Raw genomic sequence first — 20,645 nt, 5'->3', positions numbered from 1 at the left:
AATTTGCCTTTATACAGGTGCAGGCCCTAATGTTTGTTACACTACCTTGAGTTCTGCTAAGCAAACGTCGGCTACAGCGCATGGCTACAGGGCATTTCAGCGCAACCCCTGCAAAGGCGGGTAACAAACATTAGGGCCTGCACCTGTGTATAGCTCTATTTTAAAACTCGATTAATGAATAATTTTTTTTATAATAGTTTCATATCTACTACGATTATTTATACATTATTTAAGCGCGTGAAAATTTCTAGTCTTTCTTATTAAAGAAATTCGCAAATGCGTCATAAGGGTATAAGCTCTGGAATGTAAACATCCAAAAGAAATCAAATACACATCACTCATCAATCTCCTCAATCCTACTTCCCTCAATCTGCAATCTTCTCCCCAAATCCAAATTCGATTTATACCCACTCATTCCTAACGCTTTCCTGCCACCTGGGCCAACAGGACCTGCTCCACCCTGCTCCACCCCCTTAGTATAAGCCCAATGCAGCGCCTCCTGACTCTGCGCTAAACTCTTCCTCTCACCAATCAGCTTTAACCTCCTCCTATGTTCCGCCTCATTCTCATCATTCCTTAATTGGCTCATACTCGCAGCCTGCTTCAAAGCGTGTGCATCCTTCGCCTCTTTCAACTTTAACCTATCATTCTCCTTCGCGATATTCATATCGTGGATCCTCGCCTCCTGCGCTTGTCGTTGTCGGAACGCCCTCTCTTCTCGCTTTGCTTTAGCTTGTGCAGCTTCTTCCTCCATGGCGAGTTTTCTGCGCGCTTCGGCCAGTTCGCGCTGTTCCTTTTCGATTCGACGGCGTAGTTCTTCTTCTTCTTGTTTCTTGCGTCTCTCGGCTTCTTTTCGTTCTTCTTCTGCCTTCACGATGTGGGGCGGCGCGTCCTCGTAGTCAGGCGGTTGAGGTCCCTCGTTCTTCCAATATCTGTCTATGGCTTTGAAGTCTTTCAGAAGTTTGATAAGGCTTTGTGTTTGCGAGTTGTCGCCTCTGCATTTCCCTTTTTCGACATACTTGGTTGGCGAGAATGTGTATTCGCCATCGGTGAAGAGATTGAAGTCCTTGTTGATAGTTCTGAACTGGCCGCATTCCTAAATGACGGTGAAGTTAGCGAATTACTCCATCAGGATGTTTCAGGAAATTTAGGACTCTATCTCAAGAATCACAACACAGAGTTCAAAGCAGGTGGAAAGGTTCTCCTCAACACCTACCAGGAATGCTTTAGTCGTCAGATGAGGATTCGAACTATCAAGAGCATGAAACAATAGAGAGCGATGTCCAGCTTGCGGAAGACGATCCTTCACAAACGCTCCGCCCGAAATCAAAGCCTCAATCGCTCTCTTCGCCAGTTTCTCCTTCTGCTGTGTCGTTGCTTGTGTTTGCTTAAGATACTCTGGGGCTTGAAGGCAGAGCTCGAATAGAGGGGGTCGACCGTCAAAGCGAACGCACGGGAAGTTCGGGTCATGTCCATTTTTAAGAAGGAGTTGGATGGCATCGGCGTTGACCATGCGAGCAGCATCGTGCAAGCTTCCATCATTGGCGCTGGCAGAGGCATCAAGCAATGCTTGCATGCTTGTGATGTCATTCTTTTGAGTTGCGAGACTCAGTGGCGTTATATCGTTTTCGTTGGGTAGATCAATGTCTGTACCTTCTTTAGCAAGGCATTGAACGATCCGATGACGACCAGTTTCAATGGCGAGGTGGAGCAGCGATTCGGGGTGGTTTTTCAAATCAGCTGGGTCATTTTCAGTCAGCATGGAGAACTGTAGGACACTGAAGCATCCACCGTCTTATCTCCCAGTGGACAATTGGAGGGGATATCAAACTCACCACCTCGACTGATAAGAAACTCCAGAACACGATCTTCAATTTTCTTTCCTTGAACCAGCGACCAATACAGAGCCGTGTATTTGCCACTCTCAGAAGACATGGCCTGATCAATATGAAACCCAGCATTCAAAGTCAACTCAAGAATCTTCAAATTATTTGGATAATGCTTGACGCAGAGAAAAACCGGTGGTTCAGGTATTTCTGGATGCATGAAATCTGGATACAGCTCCTCAGCAGACAACTCCACAAACGAGTCTATGACGGCCAGGGCGTTTGCCTCCGGGAGCTTGGAAACATATGCATAAGGGAAAGCCATTGATACTGATTCGGAAGTGGGTTTCATTTGGAGCATTCTCCTCACTAAGGCGGCTTCCCCTCGTTCTGTGGCGATTTGCAGAGCTTCTCCATCCTTGTGATCGATATTCGCGCCGTGTTGAAGTAACGTAACTTCAAAATGTCTTGCACCCGGCTGGGCGTCCATAACAGCTTTGATCAAAGCATCATCAACTGCGATGCCTTCTGCGCCATTCTCGAGTAGGAGGGTGAGGATGGTGAATGCATCTCGTTTCCCCCAGAAGGCTTCCGCTTTCATCAGGGCATCGAAAACGACAGATGGTGCTGTGGCATCTCTCGAATGCTCAAGCAAGAGAGTTAGCAATGTTTGGTTGAAGGCTTTGCCCGCCGTCACGAGAGGGCGATAGTTTTCGTAATTTACTGGAGCATGGAATGATAGAAGGACCCCAATGGTCTGCATATCTGGGCGTCGATCCTGCACAAGACGATCCAGCGCTGCAGCCACTTGAAGATCGACCGACATATTCGCCCGGAAGATCGATTCAATCGCAAGATGTCGAACTTTAGGATCCAACTCCAGAGCAGATTTAAATATTCTCGATAAGATCTCCGATGAAGGTCGATGTTGGCCATGCAGTAACACTTGAAGGAACTCAAGATTCCCGGAACGTGTACAGATATCCAGAGCTTCGCCCCCATGTGCATTGACCGAGGCACCGTACTCCAGGAAGAGGTTGGCCATGGGCAAGCCTTCTTGCCCTTTCTTCGATGCATTTACTAGTGCCACATCGAGTGCTGGCCCTTGCAAGCCGGCATCAAGTATGAGTTGAATCAGCTTCTTTTTCTTCGCCGGAGGTGATGGCAGCGAGAGAGCAACTTCAAAAGCCGGAACCAGGCTGGCATTATTAGGTTGTTGAAACTCTCCTCCAACCAATAGCTCCAGTATTCCAACATTCTCGGACCGAGCTGCTGTCGTTATGGATGCTCCCCCGCTGAAGTCAACAGAAGCTCCCTTTTCCAGGAATATTCTGCACAGTTCATCCTTCTGGATCGTGACAGCAATAAACAGGGCCTTAGAACAGGAATCCCGTGGAGGACCTGCCCCAACAAGAATATTGCAGTATTTAAGTTGATCACGATGATTTCGTAATCTCAGTGCGGCTTCAAATGCATGGTCAAAGGTACGCTCGTTTGGACGCTTCTCTAGCATCAACTTCAAATGCGCTTGGTAGTTGTTGGCAACAGCGAGACACAATGCATGGCCTTCCTCGAAGTCAACTGATGCACTCTCGAGGATCAGCTTGAGGAAATCAATGTTCTGATTCTCAGTCGTAAGAGCAATTGCAAGGCCTCTGCTAACCTCGTCGCCTGTTGCGCCAGCACGGATCAACTTTTGGCAAGCTTCGAATCGGCGGCTTGAGTCAGGCTGAGTCAGAGCTGAGGCGAAGGCCCGACTGAGAGACGGGACATGCGGACGGCGTTCAAGCAGCATATCCAAGACATGCATGTCAAACAGCCTGGTAGCTCGGAATATCGCTTCGCCTCCGCTGTGGTTGACATCAGCACCTTTCCCAAGAAGCATTCTAGTGAGTCGTCGGCAGATTTCCGTGTCCCGGAAGGCGACGGCTTCGGGCAGAGCTTCTGACAACGCAAGGACTGGAGGATGACCGTCAAGCAACATGTGTAACAATGTCTCGTCTCCGGCAGCCGCAGCAGCACCGATAGTATGACTGCCATCCGCGCCTCTTGAGACCAATATGCGGATCATTTGGTCTTCGCGGGTAGTATTCCGATCGGTTATAGCATTCCGGTTGCGGAACGCAATCTCCAATGCGTTGTTCAAACCCGTCTGGTCCGAATTCTTGGATAGAAGTTGAACAACTTCGACATTGCCACCTCTTGCGGCCATCTCAATTAGCCCACTCCGTTCCTCATGGCCCTTCTTGAATAGACTTCCAAGAGACTTCTTCTGCTGAGGAACAAAATTGATATTTCCATGTTCTGCTTGAAATTGTTCCATCAGCGCTTGAACGACTCCTGGCCCGCCTCTCTCTTGCCCATTGACCACCGCCAAGAGAGCACGATATATCTCTCTTTGATTAAACTTCGTCCGTTTGGCTTTTGTCATCATCATTCGCGAGAGAGAAGACCTTTTCTCGATTTTCCCCTCTTTGTTCCGGTTGAGAATCTCTTGGGCCGTTTTATTGTCTTCGGAGTTTCGAAAGCTGTCTCTCTTGTTCGGTGCGAAAGACCGCGGCTCCCGCATGATGCTTGGTTCGTAGGTAGTGTTGGTATTGTGAGCTGGAGAAGTGTATTCTTCGTTCGATCTGCGTGGCCATTGCCTTATATTTGGTGTATTCATAGGGTTGGCATCGACATCGCGAGGTATGGGACCCTGCTCCTCGCCCCGTCTGTGGGACCATCGCCGAGCATTGGGTGCATATTCAAGAGTGGTATCTTGAACTGGTGGAGCGTATTCATTGTCTGGTCTCGATGATCGTTGCCTGATGCTTGGTGTGTGTGTAGGATTGATGTTGACATTGCGAAGCATTGAACCCGGCTCTCCACCCCGTCCCTGAAACCGTGGCATGGGGTTTGGTGTATATGCTCGATCGATATCGCGGACTGGCGGGCTGTCTTCTTCGTACGAGCTTGCTGTATATGCTTGGCTAATGTGGGGGGTTGGTGGATTGTAATCCTCGTGTGGTCTCGGCGACCATTGCCTGGTGTATTGTATGTCTACGTCGGTGTCGTGACCCACCGGATTGTAGATTTCTTCCTCCCGTATTTGCGACCTTTGCTTAAAGCTTGGTAGATGAATGGTATTGGCATTGTCAGTGAGCGGACCAAGCCCTTCATCCATGTTTGAGATTAAGCTGACTTCGACCACAGCCTCGTCGGCATCCGATGGCTCTCGACGAACTAGAGGGACTACTCTTCGGAGCTGACAAGTTTAGTGGCAATACGATAACCTTAATTAGACATGTACTGTACACTTTGGGGAGCTGATTAGAATGGATATAAGAAAATTTGATTTCTACCTCGCGCGATGCCCTTCAAGTCACGACTTCCGGTGTGACTTGCACGTGCTGCTGTGTCTAGATCAGGCTGAGGGCGGGATGCTGCTAATGGCGAGTGTTCCAATGTCGTAAAAGAGAAAAAGAAAGCGAACAAACAAGCTCCCGATACAGATTGCGCCTTGCAAACTATCTATCTATAAGAAGCAAGTGCAAATGACCAACTCGTGATGCACGATACGGACTCGCCGCACCAGTGTGAATTGCGCCTCCTCCAGGAGGAGTGAAAACAGGCGAGTGCCTATGCACGGTGAAACGGATTTGGGAGAGCCTGCAGTGTGTTGTTTGTGATTGGAATGTGGCGCTGACGTATTTAGAAAATGGGTTCGTGAAACATACTAGCTTTGCAGCTCAACTATTTTGGCGCTCTGTATGCATTGTGATAATGCATCGGCTACGGGCTCCTTTAAGGACGATGCTGCAACTATAATTTTTTTTCGCAAAATCAAAATTATGATATTTTAAAAATGTGCTATTATTAATAGTCTAGCTAATTTCTATGGTAGAATACAATTAAAACAGTCGATCTATATGGTGTTTTATTGCATTCCATGGTAGGAATGCAATAGGGTAGGAAAAATCAATAAAATGCACGTGATATGCCCCCTGGCCTACTAGCCATCTGGCACACTTCGTTTATACTTTTGTTCCTATATTATTATTTCTAATACTATTAATCTATTATTATTAAACTCTTTATAATGGGTCGTTTCAAGATTAATATTATGTGCTATCAAGCCCATATTCTTTGTTTAATTGAGCAGTAGCTATTATATGAGACTATTATAGAGAGGTTAAAGCATGACTTTAACATTAATATTTCCCTGAGAATGCTACGCAGTAGGCTTTCCGAATAGAAAACGCCCTCTAAACGTTCGATATTTGATCCTTCGCCGCAGGTAAAGGGTCTTATCGCTTGGTTCTTTTATAATATCCATATGACTAATACTAATATACTTACTAACCTCCGGAGCTTAGGATATAATATTCCTAATCTACGACTATTACAATAAGCTCGCCGGGCTATGGGCCTTCGACGTCGAATGCTTAATTCGCAAGTTAAGCTAGAAAAGGAGCAACTTCGCCATATCCTCAAGTAATACACAGTAGATAAAGGCCTATAAGGCAATACTAGAAGTTATGGCTGCCGGCTTCTATATACTTATCTCAACTCCCTAGGGAATGGCCAGAAGTTTTCTAGGAATAGAATAGCTTCTGTAATACAGGAAATTAATCCAGAAAGTATATAACATTACTCGGAAAAGATAAAGGCAGCTAGGGGGAAATATAATATTTATGGGCCGAACTTTATTTAGTCTATTAATAGCTATTATAAGGTAAGTATAGTATATACTTAACTTCAAAAATCATTATCTCAATAACTACTAATCCGTTTACTTAGCTACGATTTTGTGGGATTGAGATATATGCTAGTATTAATGCCTACTCACGATTCGTACCTTGGATTTATATTGGAATCTTAAATAGCTATACTATAAATAGTAGTATTTCCTAATTTGGTATAAATACATCCCCTTAAAAATGCCAAAATTCACTTAGTCGTAATTTCGGCTATATAATTCTGTAGTATTATAGAGAACTAGTTATTTGAAAAACCCTTAATTTAGGCAATAAATCCCCTAAATCTCCACACCACATTCTTCTTTAGGCTAATTAATATTATACTAATATACACTTACTTATACTACTTTCCAGGTTACTATCCTAGTATAATACCTTGACTTAGTAGACGAAATAGAGGTTATTTCGCTCTATATTCGATCGGATAGAGGATGCGAAACATCTATAGTTACTAATGCCTATTATATCCTCCATAAAGCAATATACTAAACAAGGAGTATTAATCCATATTAGTTCTCAGATCTCTATTGGTTTGGGACTAGTATAGCTAATTAACGAATTGAGGTATGGTAGGGGCAAGTTGCAAAGGTAATTTATCTATACTAATCCCATATAGACTTATTTAATTAGCTAATATTATATAGGGTATACTAAATAAATAGAAGATATTTTTCAAGTAACTACGCTCTCAAAGGCTTTACTCCCGCAAACTTCTCCCTGACTATATTACTATGCTTTTCGTCTATTTACCTATTATACGGGAATAAACTAAGAAGTTTATCCGGGTTTGGAATATTCATTTAATTAGGAAACAGCCTAATTATCCATATATTATCCCTGGTTAACTATTCCAGAACTACATGTTTTCAGAGCAAATAGGGGTTAGGGACTACGGGATTCCTATTAATATCGATAAACTAAACAAGCTACGTAAAGAATATACTAGCTATAATAAAGACGTATATTTACCGGAGGTTATACTTGAGTAGTATAAGCAAGAGCTTAAGAATGCCGGCTTTATACTCCTAATTACAGAGTCTATACGTAACTCGAATGGGGATCTGAACTACCTGAATATATATATATATCTAAGGGAGTCAATTAGCGACTACCTAATTAATACGAAGAATACTTATCCAAAGCTAGGGCTTTTATTATTACCTAAGGATATATATAATTGGAATCTATTACCAGAGGTAGCTATGGGACTAGAAGAGGCAAGGCTAAAGGATTATAATAATCAAGATAGTATTCAGTTTATTAATAAAGAAAGAGATACTAGCTATAGAGATAAAGATCTCACCTATATTAGCTCTAATAACAAAGCGGAGATTAAAGATAATGTTTACTATAGATAGTATTACTTTTAATAGGGCAAATGGCAATTGGGTTATAAATAGTTAAGAGTATAGACAGTTTATGAATAATGGATACGTATCTGAGCCTAAAGCGGAGAAGGAGGATAATCTAGAAATTCCTCCTATAAATATTAGTCGGTTTACCCGGCCTTAGAGAGGCTAAATAGGGACATATTAATATATATCCTAAAGAAAGAACTAGCTAAAAATATTAATTTTTGGTAAAGTAATTAATTATAGAAGCTAATAGTAATCTGCTTAATTAGTTAAATTCACATAGTTATAGGTGGTTTAATATTAAAAGATTATATGATTTACCTCGTTAGAAAATCGACCCTTGCTCCTTTATTTTCTATATCCCCTATAATTATTTTATTGACTTGTTATTTTAGTAGTAAGGAGTCTATAGTATAGATCAAATTCTCCGTTAATACTAGCTCTATTAAATTAATAGTTCTTGAGAACTTTTAAAGTAATTATAAGACATATTTGGTAAAAATGTCTCTTTTTATATGGAATTTAGTTTCCCCCCCTTAATTTCTATAGCTCCTTACTTAATATTCTATAGCCCCTAGTATAGGAAACTATAGTTTATATAGGAATAATACTAGGGATAAATAAAATATGTCCGAATTTAACTTGTACTAAGGGGCATCTCTTATAGTCCTTCTATTTACTCCTTTTTATATATTAGTAATACGCTACTATTAATAACCTCCAAAATAAGTCTCTAATATATAAATTCCCTAGAGAAAAAGTTATAGGGATATGGGCTAAAGGATTAAAATAATATTAATATATTATAGTTCTATCCTGCTACTTGACTTTATACTATTATTTACTAAACTATAGATTTATTAGCTATATTTTCCTTCTGATATTTAATTATAAATCAGATCCTTATTATATTATCCCTAAACGTTTTTAATAGATAATCTCAATCTATAGAACTCTTGTTTTATACGGGAGGTACTATATCCCCCCTCTATAGTAAAGTATCTACTATGTAGTGCAATTAACCTAGCTGCTTCTCCTCCTGCTCCTATTACTTCTACTTTAGCTATACCGACTATTATATTAGATAGTATACTATTTTCTAGTCAAACTCAACTTCAGAATACTACCGCCTAGCTATTAAGAGACCAAGGGGTTAATATCTCAGCTAATTCCTATCCTTTTTACTATCCCCCGGATATGAATCTCTTAAAGGAGGTCCTTGAATCAGAAGCACGTAAGAGGAGATAGTAGGCTAAGCTCGAGTATTTAGAGCGATTATATAGTAATTTCCATTAGGAAGCTTAGGGCGAAAGTGCGTATCTATCTATTTAACTCCTATATTAATACTAATTTTATTAGGTTTAGCCCTTAAAAGGGGTAAAGCCCTTGGTTCCCTTATTCTCGGCCAGGGGACACGTATAAGGGCTTTTAGTAAGGGTAAATCACTAATCTCTCCTGCTCCTATTATCGAAAAACGATATAAGGTCCTTATTTCTATTATACTACGTATATATGAAATAGAAGAACTAGAGAGTAGCTTTACTAGGAGAAGTATACCTGTTTTAACCACAAAGAAGTTCCTTAGCTTAGAAGAGTATTAGGAGGCTCAAAATATTTAAATTAAGCTATAGATAGTAGAATAGTTTAATACGTATATAAAGCTTATTTATAGAAATACATACCTCTTTGCTAATATGGTACTTTATTATAGTCAAGAACTATTATATAAGGAGTTTGCTATATATTTAGCTAAGGCTTTTTTATTATTAATTCCGTTACTTGAAGACTAGGAGCTTAATTAATGGATTACGATCTTGGAACGCGCAAATAGGGTGTCTTTTACTACTAAAGTAAGCTATTATTTATTAGTATCCTAATATAATTAGTACTAATATAATTAGGTATGGCCAAAGGACAAAAACAAGAGGATTAACCATGTGACTAATCTGATATATGGAGCTGAAAATACTATTAATAGCTTATTATCCCACTTTAGCCAATTAAATAAGAGAACGCCAAAGTATATTTATCTTGTATTTAATTAAGATATTAATAAAATTCAGGCAAGAGACGACGAGATTTAGGATGAGTATAAAAGAAGGGATAGAGAGATGCCTTATCTCCTAGATTTTAGTCCCCTATTAGGAGACTCTCCTAATACTACCCCTAACGTAGTATCTATATCTATAGTTATATCTACGGCATCTTCTTTACCTGCTTCGACTCCTAATTAATAGATCGAAGCTATATGGGAGAAGGTTACTCCTTTAAAGAATTGGTCAGGTAATGACCTGAATTCTGACGATTTTAATTCAGACGACGATATGCCTATGCTAGAAGCTAGAATTACGGTTTCTCCTGCTCCTGCTCCTACTCCTGATCCTACTCCTGCTCCTGCTCCTGCTCCTGCTTCTATACCTAGTAAGTTAATAGATTTAAATATACTAGTAGATCTGACGTTTTTACTAGCGTTTGCTCCCGCTCCCGCTCCACCCACTTAACGTCCTCTGAAGTCTATATTAAAGAGGAAGCGGGAGGTGATTATATTAAGCGATAACGACGATAATTCAGATCTTGATAATGAAGAGAAGGAATTACCAGGGGATGGTGATTATAGGCCGGGGAATAGGCATAGGGATAATCGGGGGCAGTTCAAAAAAGCGAGAACAGAGTAATACTACTGGATACATTTGACTATAATGTATGGGAGTTGCGTATTTGGCCATAATTAGGTGTGTTTTCCATATAAAATGTGGCTATTAAATAAATCGCGATTTATCGTAATTTTGATTTTGCGAAAAAAATTATAGTTGCAGCATCGTCGCTAAATCAGCCCGTATCGGCGCGAAGTAAAAAAGTAAGACGACAGCCCCGCGGCGTCGATTGGGGGTATCGATTGGGAGCCGGACTAGCCACCAACCCAAAGTAGAAGCGCTCGGACAGGAATACTAAAATCTAGCTTTGTCTTCAAATTTAATTTACTTCATAAAAAGTTAATAGATTTTAATACCCTTTTGAAATTTTATAGGGCCAATTAAGAGCTATTCAAATATTAACATTTTATAAAATAACAATTAATAATATCTTTTTAAATTAAAGAAATTAAAGCGTAAATATTTTATAGCTTAAAAGTAAGCTAAAGAAAGCCTTGAAATTTAGCAAATAAGTCCTTAAACTAGATATAAAAACCCTATAAGCTCTAGATTTATAGGACTTTATAGGATCTAGAAACTGTAACTTAATTAATTAGTATATTAATTCCTTTAAAGAAAATTATATTTTAAGATATCTTTCTATTATAAGATAAGAAAAACGTGACTGTATTATAAGCCTTATAATAAACTAGCTTATACTTATATTAAAATTTTAACTTGATGTCTTTACAGAGCTTAAGTAGCTAATTACAAGTCGTTAATACCTTGGCCCCTGGTCGACACCCCGGGGCGTTGTTTTACATTTTCCCGGCGCGAACGGGACAGGAAATGTCTTGAACGCCTCAGCCGTGTTCGGAGGCAGGCAGCAGATCTTGACTTTACCACTTCAAAAAAGACCGTCGTGCTGGACACACTCCCATGGACTCCTCACCAATCGCGGATGTTCGTACAGGCATTGTTTCCATCATCCAGGAGTTTGCAGAGGCGTACGAGTTGTTCAAAAGGTGGCGCAAAGGAAGAGCCGGAAAGAAGGCTGTGGGACAAGAAGAATGCGAAACGTCACTACACGAAGGACAAACGACGATAGAAGGGACATTCAACCACTTGTCTCTTCAACATGGGGCAAGATTCCACTCCGGTGATAGTAAGAGCTCGCCGACCACGAGCAGCTGGAGATGCACTGATGCCTTGACCAGAAAAATCCCTAGATAGCATAAGAAACATTCGAAAGAGATTCCGCGACGCTGTTGTCGACGTATTGACAAGTTCCGTGGCCGAGAAGGGAGGAAATAACGCCAAAATCAATCCCATTGCTCTTCGAGAAGCTTCAGAGGCGGCGAGGAAGGATACGATCCTGACGATGGACGAGCTGTCGAATCTCATCTTGACCGGGACTGCCGGCCCCTTCCGAGCGACGGATCCTGGAGATATTTTGCCTCCTATGCCACTTCGGCCTGTGCGACCTCCTCAACCACCTGGAGCAAATCTAAACTCCAGCCAAGCGTCGCTTGGACGCCCTCCCGCAGGAAGTGCATCTTCGAGTCAAACGACGTTGAACCCTCAGACCGATCAGACTTCGGTTGGTAATCCTGTCCAAGGGAGCGGAAGTGCTATTTCAAGCCAAACATCGTTGGGAGTTCTTTTTGCCCCGAGTCCTCAAAGAAGTAATATATACTCGCCAGCTTCCGGCTGGAAAATGCCCAAATTTGAAGATACGGTGGACTCCAGTACTTCCCTGGTTAGAACTAGCAGCTCTTCTAGATCGGCATTAAACTGGATGTTCCCTCCAAAACCCGTTCGCTCATATTACGACATAACTCCTCTCGAACCAACGCCACCTGTGGTGCCGAGCTTCACATGCAATGAAGATCCAAGCGACGTCTTGCAAGATGGGGAAGCAGCCGTGCAGAGATTATGGGCTGTTGCAAATAACACAATCGTAGAGGAACGGCCGGGATTATACCTTCACTCTGCGCCTCTGCTCCAGGGTCCGTGGGCAAGCATATGGGAAGACGAGCCTGAACCTCGTCCAAGAACGCCTCTTCTGTACGAGAGAGAGGTAAGACCGATACCAGAAGCGACCAGCCCTTCGCTGCTCCTGAGCCCTGCACGCCTTGGAAATAGGCCTGCTTCAGCCCAGGCTGGGAAGAGGGTTCGCAGCGAGCCGATGTTAGAATTTTCGACTCCAGCTTCACGATTTAGGAGACATGTGAGTGGGCCGTCAGACGCACGTGGTGGATAATTGGTTTTAGTTGCATAGAGGAGGCTGCTGCTTGTTAAGATAGTAGGCTCAAGTAATTTTACTTAATATAGAGCTTATTAATTATATTTATAACTTAAAAATACAAAACTTTTACAGTTTTATTTAATAAATTCTCAATAGCTATTTTTTAGAGGAATTATATTTCTTATTTAAGTTTAATAACTTTATTACAAATACTAATATATTTAATAATTAGTTTTTATATTAAATAAATTAAAAGAACTTTTCTAAATAATAATAATAATAATAATAAAATATTTCTTTTTAGCTTTCTCCTAAATAAATATTTTATTTTATTATTAATTATATCTTTTAAGACTAAGAATATTTAATATTCCTTTATAATTACTAGGCTTTTATAACTTATAATATACTAGTATCTTATTTTAGTAAATATATTAAATATATTAATATATATTGTGACGGCGGGATCGAGGCAATGGTACAAGGGCTCAAAGATCCAGGAAAATCCCATGTATTGAGAATACTAAGCTAAAGAGAAGAAGGAGAGAGAGAGAGAAGGAAAGGGGATAAAAGAAGGGAAGTACTAGCTAAAACCACTGAAACGCCGGCTAGCTAGGTGAAACCAGTCATGTGACAGCCACCCCCATATGGCCCCTAGCTAGCGCCGCCACATATATAATAAAGAACTTATTATAATATTATAATTAAAACTACTTTAATTTAAAATATAAATAAAATATAAAATAAAACCTTAAAATATACTAAGTTTTAGTATTATAATACAAATTACTATAATATCTTCTTATATAATTTCCGTTTATTTTATTATTTTAATTTTTTCTCTAATTAATAAATAAATTATATTTAGAAATATTTATTCTTATAATAATATAATATTCTCGTAAATATAAACTTTAAAATACTAAAGTATATAATATACTTTATTACTATTTTATATAATATTATATGATAATACCCGTAGTACTATAAGGTAATATACTTAGAACTAATATAATCTCGGTTTGGCTTTTCTAAGTACAGGAAAGCAGATATAAGATTTAAGCACATTGGCCCACCGACTTTAATATTCTCGATCGCTATTTATTAGCCATTCTCTTATTTAATGTTCCGGAAACTGCACGCAATACTCTAATCCCGTGTTGTTATTGTTCCTGTGAATGGCTTGAAAATATACACCCCCCTTATATAGAAATCTCGTAGCCATCGAACTATAAGTTTCCATATACCTGTGAAGCTCGACCACACTCACTGACTCTACATATCCCACTATCTCACAGGGACACGAGAAAGTTATTCTCAAACTTTTGCAACGTCATTTTAATCTCATTCAAGCCACCCAAGTAATTTAATTTACTAATTTGTCGTCATAAACCCAGCTACGACTCTGCATTGGAGACAGGGTTCGCAGGACGGTGGAGAGTGGCTTCCTGTATTAACAAGAGAGTTGCTATGATCTGCGCTGCATTGGCTACAAAGCCAAGGAATGTCGATACCGGAAGCGTCCAGAAGTAGGCGAGAACCGATGCCACTCCAGTAATTGTGCTGGCTATTAATGTGGCTAGGAACCAGAAGCGCTCAGTGTTTAACCTCAGGCTGCGCAAGTAGGGGACAACAAGTACATATTGAGAGAAGAACAAGAGTATACTTTGTTGCAGTAACGTGAAAAAGTCGGAGTCTATGGTGTTGGGCTGGATTGGGTCGTAGAGTGAGAGGAAGAGTGCTCTGCAAGCAAGGCCTGTGGTGGTCATGAGACAGATGGCTGAGACAGTAAGGACTGTACCGGTTCTTCCAGTAAAGTCTCTTACACTTCTCCAATTGGGTCTTTGGAATGGGCCATTTACCGCTGTGAAGAGCCGACCGACTGTTTCTCTGAAATACCCAAGTTGCCCTGCTCGAAATTCATAAGCTGCTTAAAAATCATATGGTGACCTGGGAAGGCAACTTACTGGAATTTGGAAATTTCCCTCCGGCCTCAGTCATCTTCGTCTCACCACGAGATTTTACGGCCGAAGTTACGTTCTTCGATTTCCTCTGCCGTAAACCTGTGCCATTCAGTTAGTATAGTTTAAAACAATGTATCCATTCACATAATGACCCAGTTTTGGCCTTACCTGTCATAGAAAGATCTTGCCTTTTCGCTCTTTCTTTATACACAGCCTTCCAGAAGTTGTCGAAGATAGTATTCCGATCTGTTAGGTACTCTAAAACCTCGGCATTGAACGTTCTGCGTGAAGGCTTAAGATCGGCGATCCTTTTGAGCATCGCTCTTCTTATACGAGTGCGGTCGACTATTCGCATTTTCTCGACCACCGGTGGCTCATTAACTCCTTGAGCTGCGTTCGCAAGTGTCTCAATTACTTTACTAAAGCTAACAAGCAATTTCAAGTCGGAAAAGTATACCCATGGACAATCAATGTAGCTTTTAATGCCAATAAATGCGTCGACCTTCTTGAATATACACCGGAGCACATGGAATGCACACCCCGCCTCCTTATTCTCGGAATAGAACAGGGCAAATTCACTAACATCCAACTCATCCCACTCGTACCGGAAATTGGAAAGGCACTCGAGAAATTTTTTCGTACACCTCTCCTCTTCAGCTTTTTCGACATCAGTTCGATCGGATGTCGGTACAGAATTGGGGGCTTGATGAGCCATTGGTTCTCAAGGATGTTGAATTTTCCGTCGCTTTCAAAGGATTATGATCCTCGCTGGCGGCCAGGTTGTGGTAACCTTAGAGTTCCGGAATAAAAAATTAGGCCGGATCTTCTTCGAAGTCTAAAAGGACAAGAAATCAGCATTGTTATACTGCTGCTTTTTAGCATCTTTGGGCAGACCTATCTTGGGGAAGCTGCAGTTGAGTGAGCAGGCGACAGGAGGATGCAATTTAGCTTTAAGATTAGAAAACGATGAATAGATGAAAAAGGTATGTGAATAAATGAAGGCTCGGAATAAACGGAGGCGAGGCTCTGGGGACTTGATGTCGAATCCTTGGCAACTTGCTATCGTGGGCGCTGGCGAAGGCTCAGCAGTTCTCTCGCGCCCACCGAGTAGGAAAATGCATAAGGCAACAAAGAAGCGAACGTGCTAGGCTCAACGAGTCAGCGCATATGAAGCAATATTACGTCAGGAATGCGCCAGGGCGAGGGAAACCATTCATATCTTGGAGGGAGTGCCCCGGAGTTAGGAAGGTGTCACGTGATCACACATAGACAGCGACAGAAAACCTAATGCTTCTTGTGGCAGGGTGCACGTGGTACGAGCAAAAGATGTAATCCTGCTGCCGCGAGGCAATAAGGCAGATAATTGGTAAGTTTGTGGGCGAAATCCCGGTCCTGCCAAAATCTTGGCACGTTTTTGGACCCCGCTAGCACCCAGCTTAGTCACCCTTGCTGAGGGCACCATGGTTTTTGATTGCCTTTCGATCACGCTTTTTTTGTAAGTCGTCCAAGCCTTTTCCTTGACCCCTTCAAATCGGACAGAAAGGAACAGCCAGCCATGCACGATTTTTAAAACCATGTGTTAAATACTGAATGGTTAGCCACCCCTCCGTAACGGAAAAGTTATTGTACACTCTCCACGCTGGGGAAAGATCGCCTTAACTGTCGTCAGCTTAATGACTTGCGGAAAAGGGGTGTTTTTTCTTGGGGAGTACTCATGTCAGAATCAGACAGTGCCAATTCAAAGTATTGGCAGGAAGGGGGCAGGGATGGTTGTCGATCTAATGCTGTATGCTTCGCACGTGTGATATTCCTCATAAAAATCATGTAATTGATTGCTCGTGCGACAATGAACGCGTCTCAAGAGTGAAGCAAGTCAAGAAGGAAGGGAATGAATATTGCACGGTGCTGTAATATGACTATAGCCTGCCCCTGATTTTCGCGGGGAGACGCCCGCAAAAAGCAGTGCAGGAACGCGGATTGCGATGCAACCCCCGAAGAGTTAGCGCTCCCGCCCACGCCTCATCCGCTAGGAGCCGACGTCGAGTCTCATCGGCTTGACGTGACTGCACATCAACAACTTCATCTCATTGTTCATCGAAACACCACCCAATTCAACGTTTACTGGTACCCAATCATCGACCAATTCGTCGACCTGATGCATAGAATTTCTTCTGGTGCTCTTGATTGATTACAGCTGTCGTGCGGACTCCTTGTGAAGTGTGTCTCCGCCAATTGCTTCAGTTGGTCTCCCTTCCATTTCCCTGACGAGAGATGTTGCTGCCTTTTGATCTTTCTACTTCATCGTGGAATTTGGAGTCTGGAATTGATTTCCAAGTCGGTTCGAGAGTTGAGCCGCGAAGGTTAAGTCCTCGTTGTTGTTGCCGCCGCACATCGTCATGAAGTCATGGTTTTGGACGCCCCGAATAGCAGGTCCGTTTGAAATATCTTGAACTCCGAACACCGCACAAGGCAATCAATTTCCAGGCACCGTTTTACCCCATTCTGATAAACTTTCGGGGTAGATTAACCGACTCATTGCATTGTATCAGCTTGCAGAGTACGTCCCCCCTACGCAGTACAATTTTCTGATCTTGCTTTAGCGTTCTCACCCCTTGCCCACGCCATCATGCGAGACCACTACAATCCCTTCATCGGGCAATCAAGCCCAGAGAATGCAGATTACCGACTGCCGAAGAATGTCAAGCCGACTCATTACGACCTGCATCTCGAGCCTGATCTGGAGAACGGCTCGTTTGGCGGGTCGGTTGTCATTCATTTCGATGTTCTCCAAGACACCAAATTCATCCTTTTAAACTCCGACGAGATCAAGATACTCACCACGGTGCTTGTTCAGTCTTCCGGCAAATCAATCAAGATCGAAAGAGTCCACTACCATGAACTCCAGCAAACAATTATGATTCCCCTCCCCGAGTCAATCCCGGCGGGCTCGAAGATTCGGATCCGTCAGACATTCAAAGGTCGTTTGAATTCTTCCAAGAAGATGTCCGGCTTCAACAGGAGTAGGTACGTAGGACGTGATGGAAAGCCAAAATGGTTTGGCTCCACACAAGGTCAGCCAACTGGTATCCGTCAGATCTTCCCTTGCGCAGATGAGCCCGGCTTGAAAGCGACGTTTTCCTCAACCCTGATTGTAGACCAAGGTCTTACTGCTCTCAGTAACATGGACATTGCCTCGGAGGAAGAGATCAGTAGCGACAAGAAGAAAATCGTGTTCAACAAAACCCCCCCGATGTCTACATACCTGGTTGCTTTCGTTGTGGGAGAGCTCAACTACATTGAATCCAATGACTACAGGGTCCCAGTCAGAATCTATGCAACCCCAGATCGAGACATCAAACAGGGAGCCTTCTGCCTGGATGCTGGAGCACGCGCAATGGTATCCCATGAGGAGACCTTTGGTTCGCCTTATCCGCTTCCCAAGCTAGACATGGTGGCTGTTCCTGGTCATTCTGGAGCAATGGAAAACTGGGGCTGTGTCATATACGGCGAACAATATCTGGTCTCCGACGAATCCGATGCTTCGGCAAAGGATAATCTGTCGAAAGCTTATGTCGTTACTCACGAGCTAGCCCATCAATGGTTTGGCAACATCGTGACAGCGTCTTGGTGGGACTCTATCTGGTTGAATGAGTCTTTCGCAGACTGGGCTACATACAATGCAGTCACGCACATCTGGCCGGAATGGGAGCCGTGGTCGGAGTTTGTGGCTGGACATCCGAACGGAGGTTTGAATGCTTACCAAGCTGCGCTGGCTTTGGATTCTAATCGCGGGAGCCATCCGATTGAGGTCCCTGTCAATACACCTTCAGAAATCTCCCAGATCTTCGACTCGATTACTTATGCGAAGGGATGCACAATCTTAAGAATGTTATCGGAATTTCTAGGCGTAGAAGTATTCATCGAAGGTGTGCGGCTTCATCTCAAGAGACACGCGTTTGGGAACGCGACTACGAATGATCTATGGGACTCTCTCGGCACTGTGAGTGGCCAGGACGTTCAAAAGATCATCTCAATATGGACGCAGAAAGTTGGATACCCTGTTCTCTCAATCATTGAGGACGAAGAATCAAAAACTATCGAGATCTCCCAACATCGGTTCCTCCAATCTGGCAAGGTTCCCCCTGAAGCTGACAGAGTCCTCTATCCTGTCTATCTCAAGACCAAGACCCAGCAAGGCATTGACCAGAAGTCCCAACTCTCGTCTCGCGAAAACACGTTTCCGGTTGATCTCAAATTCTACAAACTCAACGCAGGCCAAACAGGTTTGTACCGCATCTCGTATCCTCTCTCTCGCTGGAAAAATCTTGGTCAACAGCTCTACTCCTCTGGCCTCCTCTCCTCAATTGATCGAGTTGGTCTCATTTCCGACCTTCGCGCCATCGCAACAGCCGGCCAAACAGAAATTCACACCTCGCACCTCTTCGGGTTCCTCTCTCATTTTAAGAATGAAAGAAATTATTTTGTTTGGCGCCAGATACTCGTCTGTCTGCAAGATGTCTACGGAGCATGGCTCTTCGAAGATTCTTCCACTCTCGCTGCATTGAAAAGATTTCAAGCAGACCTAATGTCTAAGGTTTTGGGCGGCTTGGGCCAAGACCTGTGGAGCTTCAAGCCAGGCGAGAGTTACAAAGAACAGAGTTTCAAAGCTGTCCTGTTCGGGAATGCTGCGGGCTATGAAATTGTGAAACTCACCGCTTCGTACCTTTTCGACCAGTTCATGGATGGCGATACCAAGGCCGTGAACCCGAACATCAGACAAGCAGTGTTTAGAATAGTGCTTTCTGACCCCAAATTGTCGGACAACGACGACAACGTACGTACCTCCGTTTCCTTCTCGGAATCTATCTTGGCTGCACTAACGCCTTGGGAACAGTACAATAAGCTCCTTCACGTCTTCCGCACGACCTCCAGCCTAGGAACCCGCTCAGATGTTATCAAAGCTCTCGGCCACGCAACTTGTCCTACCCTAGTGCAAAAGACTCTCGACTTCGCCAATTCCACCGAAGTCCAGAGCACGACCGACAGGAACGCAATCTTCTCCGCGCTTTCCGCACATCAAAATGGCATCGACGCCCTCTGGAAATACCTAACAGGTAATTGGGACGAGATTGTTGGCGAGAGAGGCGGTATTATGGGTGGGAGGTTTGTGGGGTTTTGTGTGGAGGGCTTCACGAGGGAAGGCCAGCTGAAAAAGGTTGAGGATTTTCTGAGAAGGCAGAAGGGGAATGGTGTGGAGAAGTTCGAGAAGTTTTTGGAGCAGAGTTTGGATGCTGTGAGGGCGAAGGTTGGGTGGGTTGAGAGGGACCGGAAGGAGGTGAGAGAGTGGTTGAGGGCGAATGGGTATTACGAAGATGACTCTTAGATAGGAAAGAAGAGGGCATCTTTGATTCATTTTTTGGCATGTTCTTACAAGCACAATACAGAAGGAAAGTGATGTTTGTTATCTTCCAGGTGTGAAGCACGTGATTAGCGAGAAGCCCCTATAAATTTCGGGAGAGACACCCTAAAGGAGTCCAGGGTCCATCCTGAAAGGAGATGCCCTGAGCTGAATCAATACAGAATGAAGGAGGAGTTGGTCGTTCTCGTCGAAATTTCCTTCTTTGAATAATCCTGCGAAGTCTGGGACAAAGCTCATGGAACTTATCATCTCGAGGGAAGTCAAGTCCGCAAGATCTGCAACGGCGTATCGAGTAGCCTATCGGAATTCGTTCAGCCTCACCGCAACACAAACTTCCTTGCTTTAAATGGCAAAAATTCGTAATCGCTCTCTGCCTTTTCTGAACACGTCGTTGGTTTGTTTTACAAAGATGAGAGTTCATGTCGGTGTCAGCAACGCCTGTGTGCAGCCTATCGCAT

At 42.8% G+C, this 20,645-nt stretch overlaps 4 protein-coding genes across 4 annotated transcripts; 2 read left to right on the top strand and 2 right to left on the bottom strand.

The window, feature by feature from the left end:
- Positions 1-334: 334 nt before the first annotated feature.
- On the bottom strand, positions 335-4,992 carry K444DRAFT_630284 (ankyrin; the record flags this gene model as incomplete). Its single annotated transcript, XM_024883184.1, has 3 exons — positions 335-1,096; positions 1,217-1,740; positions 1,836-4,992. 3 exons carry the CDS (start codon positions 4,990-4,992, stop codon positions 335-337), a joined length of 4,443 nt encoding a protein of 1,480 aa, XP_024735470.1.
- Positions 4,993-11,443: 6,451 nt separating this feature from the next.
- On the top strand, positions 11,444-12,892 carry K444DRAFT_663899 (uncharacterized protein). Its single transcript, XM_024886899.1, has 2 exons — positions 11,444-11,721; positions 11,774-12,892. Exons 1-2 carry the CDS (start codon positions 11,496-11,498, stop codon positions 12,817-12,819), a joined length of 1,272 nt encoding a protein of 423 aa, XP_024735469.1. The 5' UTR covers positions 11,444-11,495; the 3' UTR covers positions 12,820-12,892.
- Positions 12,893-14,201: 1,309 nt separating this feature from the next.
- K444DRAFT_630282 (uncharacterized protein) lies at positions 14,202-15,483 on the bottom strand (the record flags this gene model as incomplete). Its single annotated transcript, XM_024883183.1, has 3 exons — positions 14,202-14,713; positions 14,772-14,867; positions 14,937-15,483. 3 exons carry the CDS (start codon positions 15,481-15,483, stop codon positions 14,202-14,204), a joined length of 1,155 nt encoding a protein of 384 aa, XP_024735468.1.
- Positions 15,484-17,091: 1,608 nt separating this feature from the next.
- On the top strand, positions 17,092-20,355 carry K444DRAFT_613465 (lysine aminopeptidase ApsA). The gene is made up of 2 exons (XM_024880355.1): positions 17,092-19,602; positions 19,663-20,355. The coding sequence occupies exons 1-2, from the start codon at positions 17,395-17,397 to the stop codon at positions 20,149-20,151; spliced, it is 2,697 nt and encodes an 898-aa protein (XP_024735467.1). The 5' UTR covers positions 17,092-17,394; the 3' UTR covers positions 20,152-20,355.
- The last annotated feature ends 290 nt before the right edge of the window (positions 20,356-20,645 follow it).

This window comes from Hyaloscypha bicolor (assembly GCF_002865645.1).
Source record: "Hyaloscypha bicolor E unplaced genomic scaffold K444scaffold_87, whole genome shotgun sequence".
Taxonomy (NCBI): Eukaryota; Fungi; Ascomycota; class Leotiomycetes; order Helotiales; family Hyaloscyphaceae; genus Hyaloscypha; species Hyaloscypha bicolor.
The sequence above is the reverse complement of the archived record's forward strand: the minus strand, read 5'-3'. Positions and strand labels throughout refer to the sequence as shown.

Bases quoted from the DNA above. Each gene is read 5' to 3' on its own strand.
- K444DRAFT_663899 (XM_024886899.1), top strand. From the start codon at position 11,496: ATGGACTCCTCACCAATCGCGGATGTTCGTACAGGCATTGTTTCCATC. The intron at 11,722-11,773 runs GTAAGAGCTCGC...TGCCTTGACCAG, and splicing joins AAGATTCCACTCCGGTGATA to AAAAATCCCTAGATAGCATA.
- K444DRAFT_613465 (XM_024880355.1), top strand. From the start codon at position 17,395: ATGCGAGACCACTACAATCCCTTCATCGGGCAATCAAGCCCAGAGAAT. The intron at 19,603-19,662 runs GTACGTACCTCC...CCTTGGGAACAG, and splicing joins TGTCGGACAACGACGACAAC to TACAATAAGCTCCTTCACGT.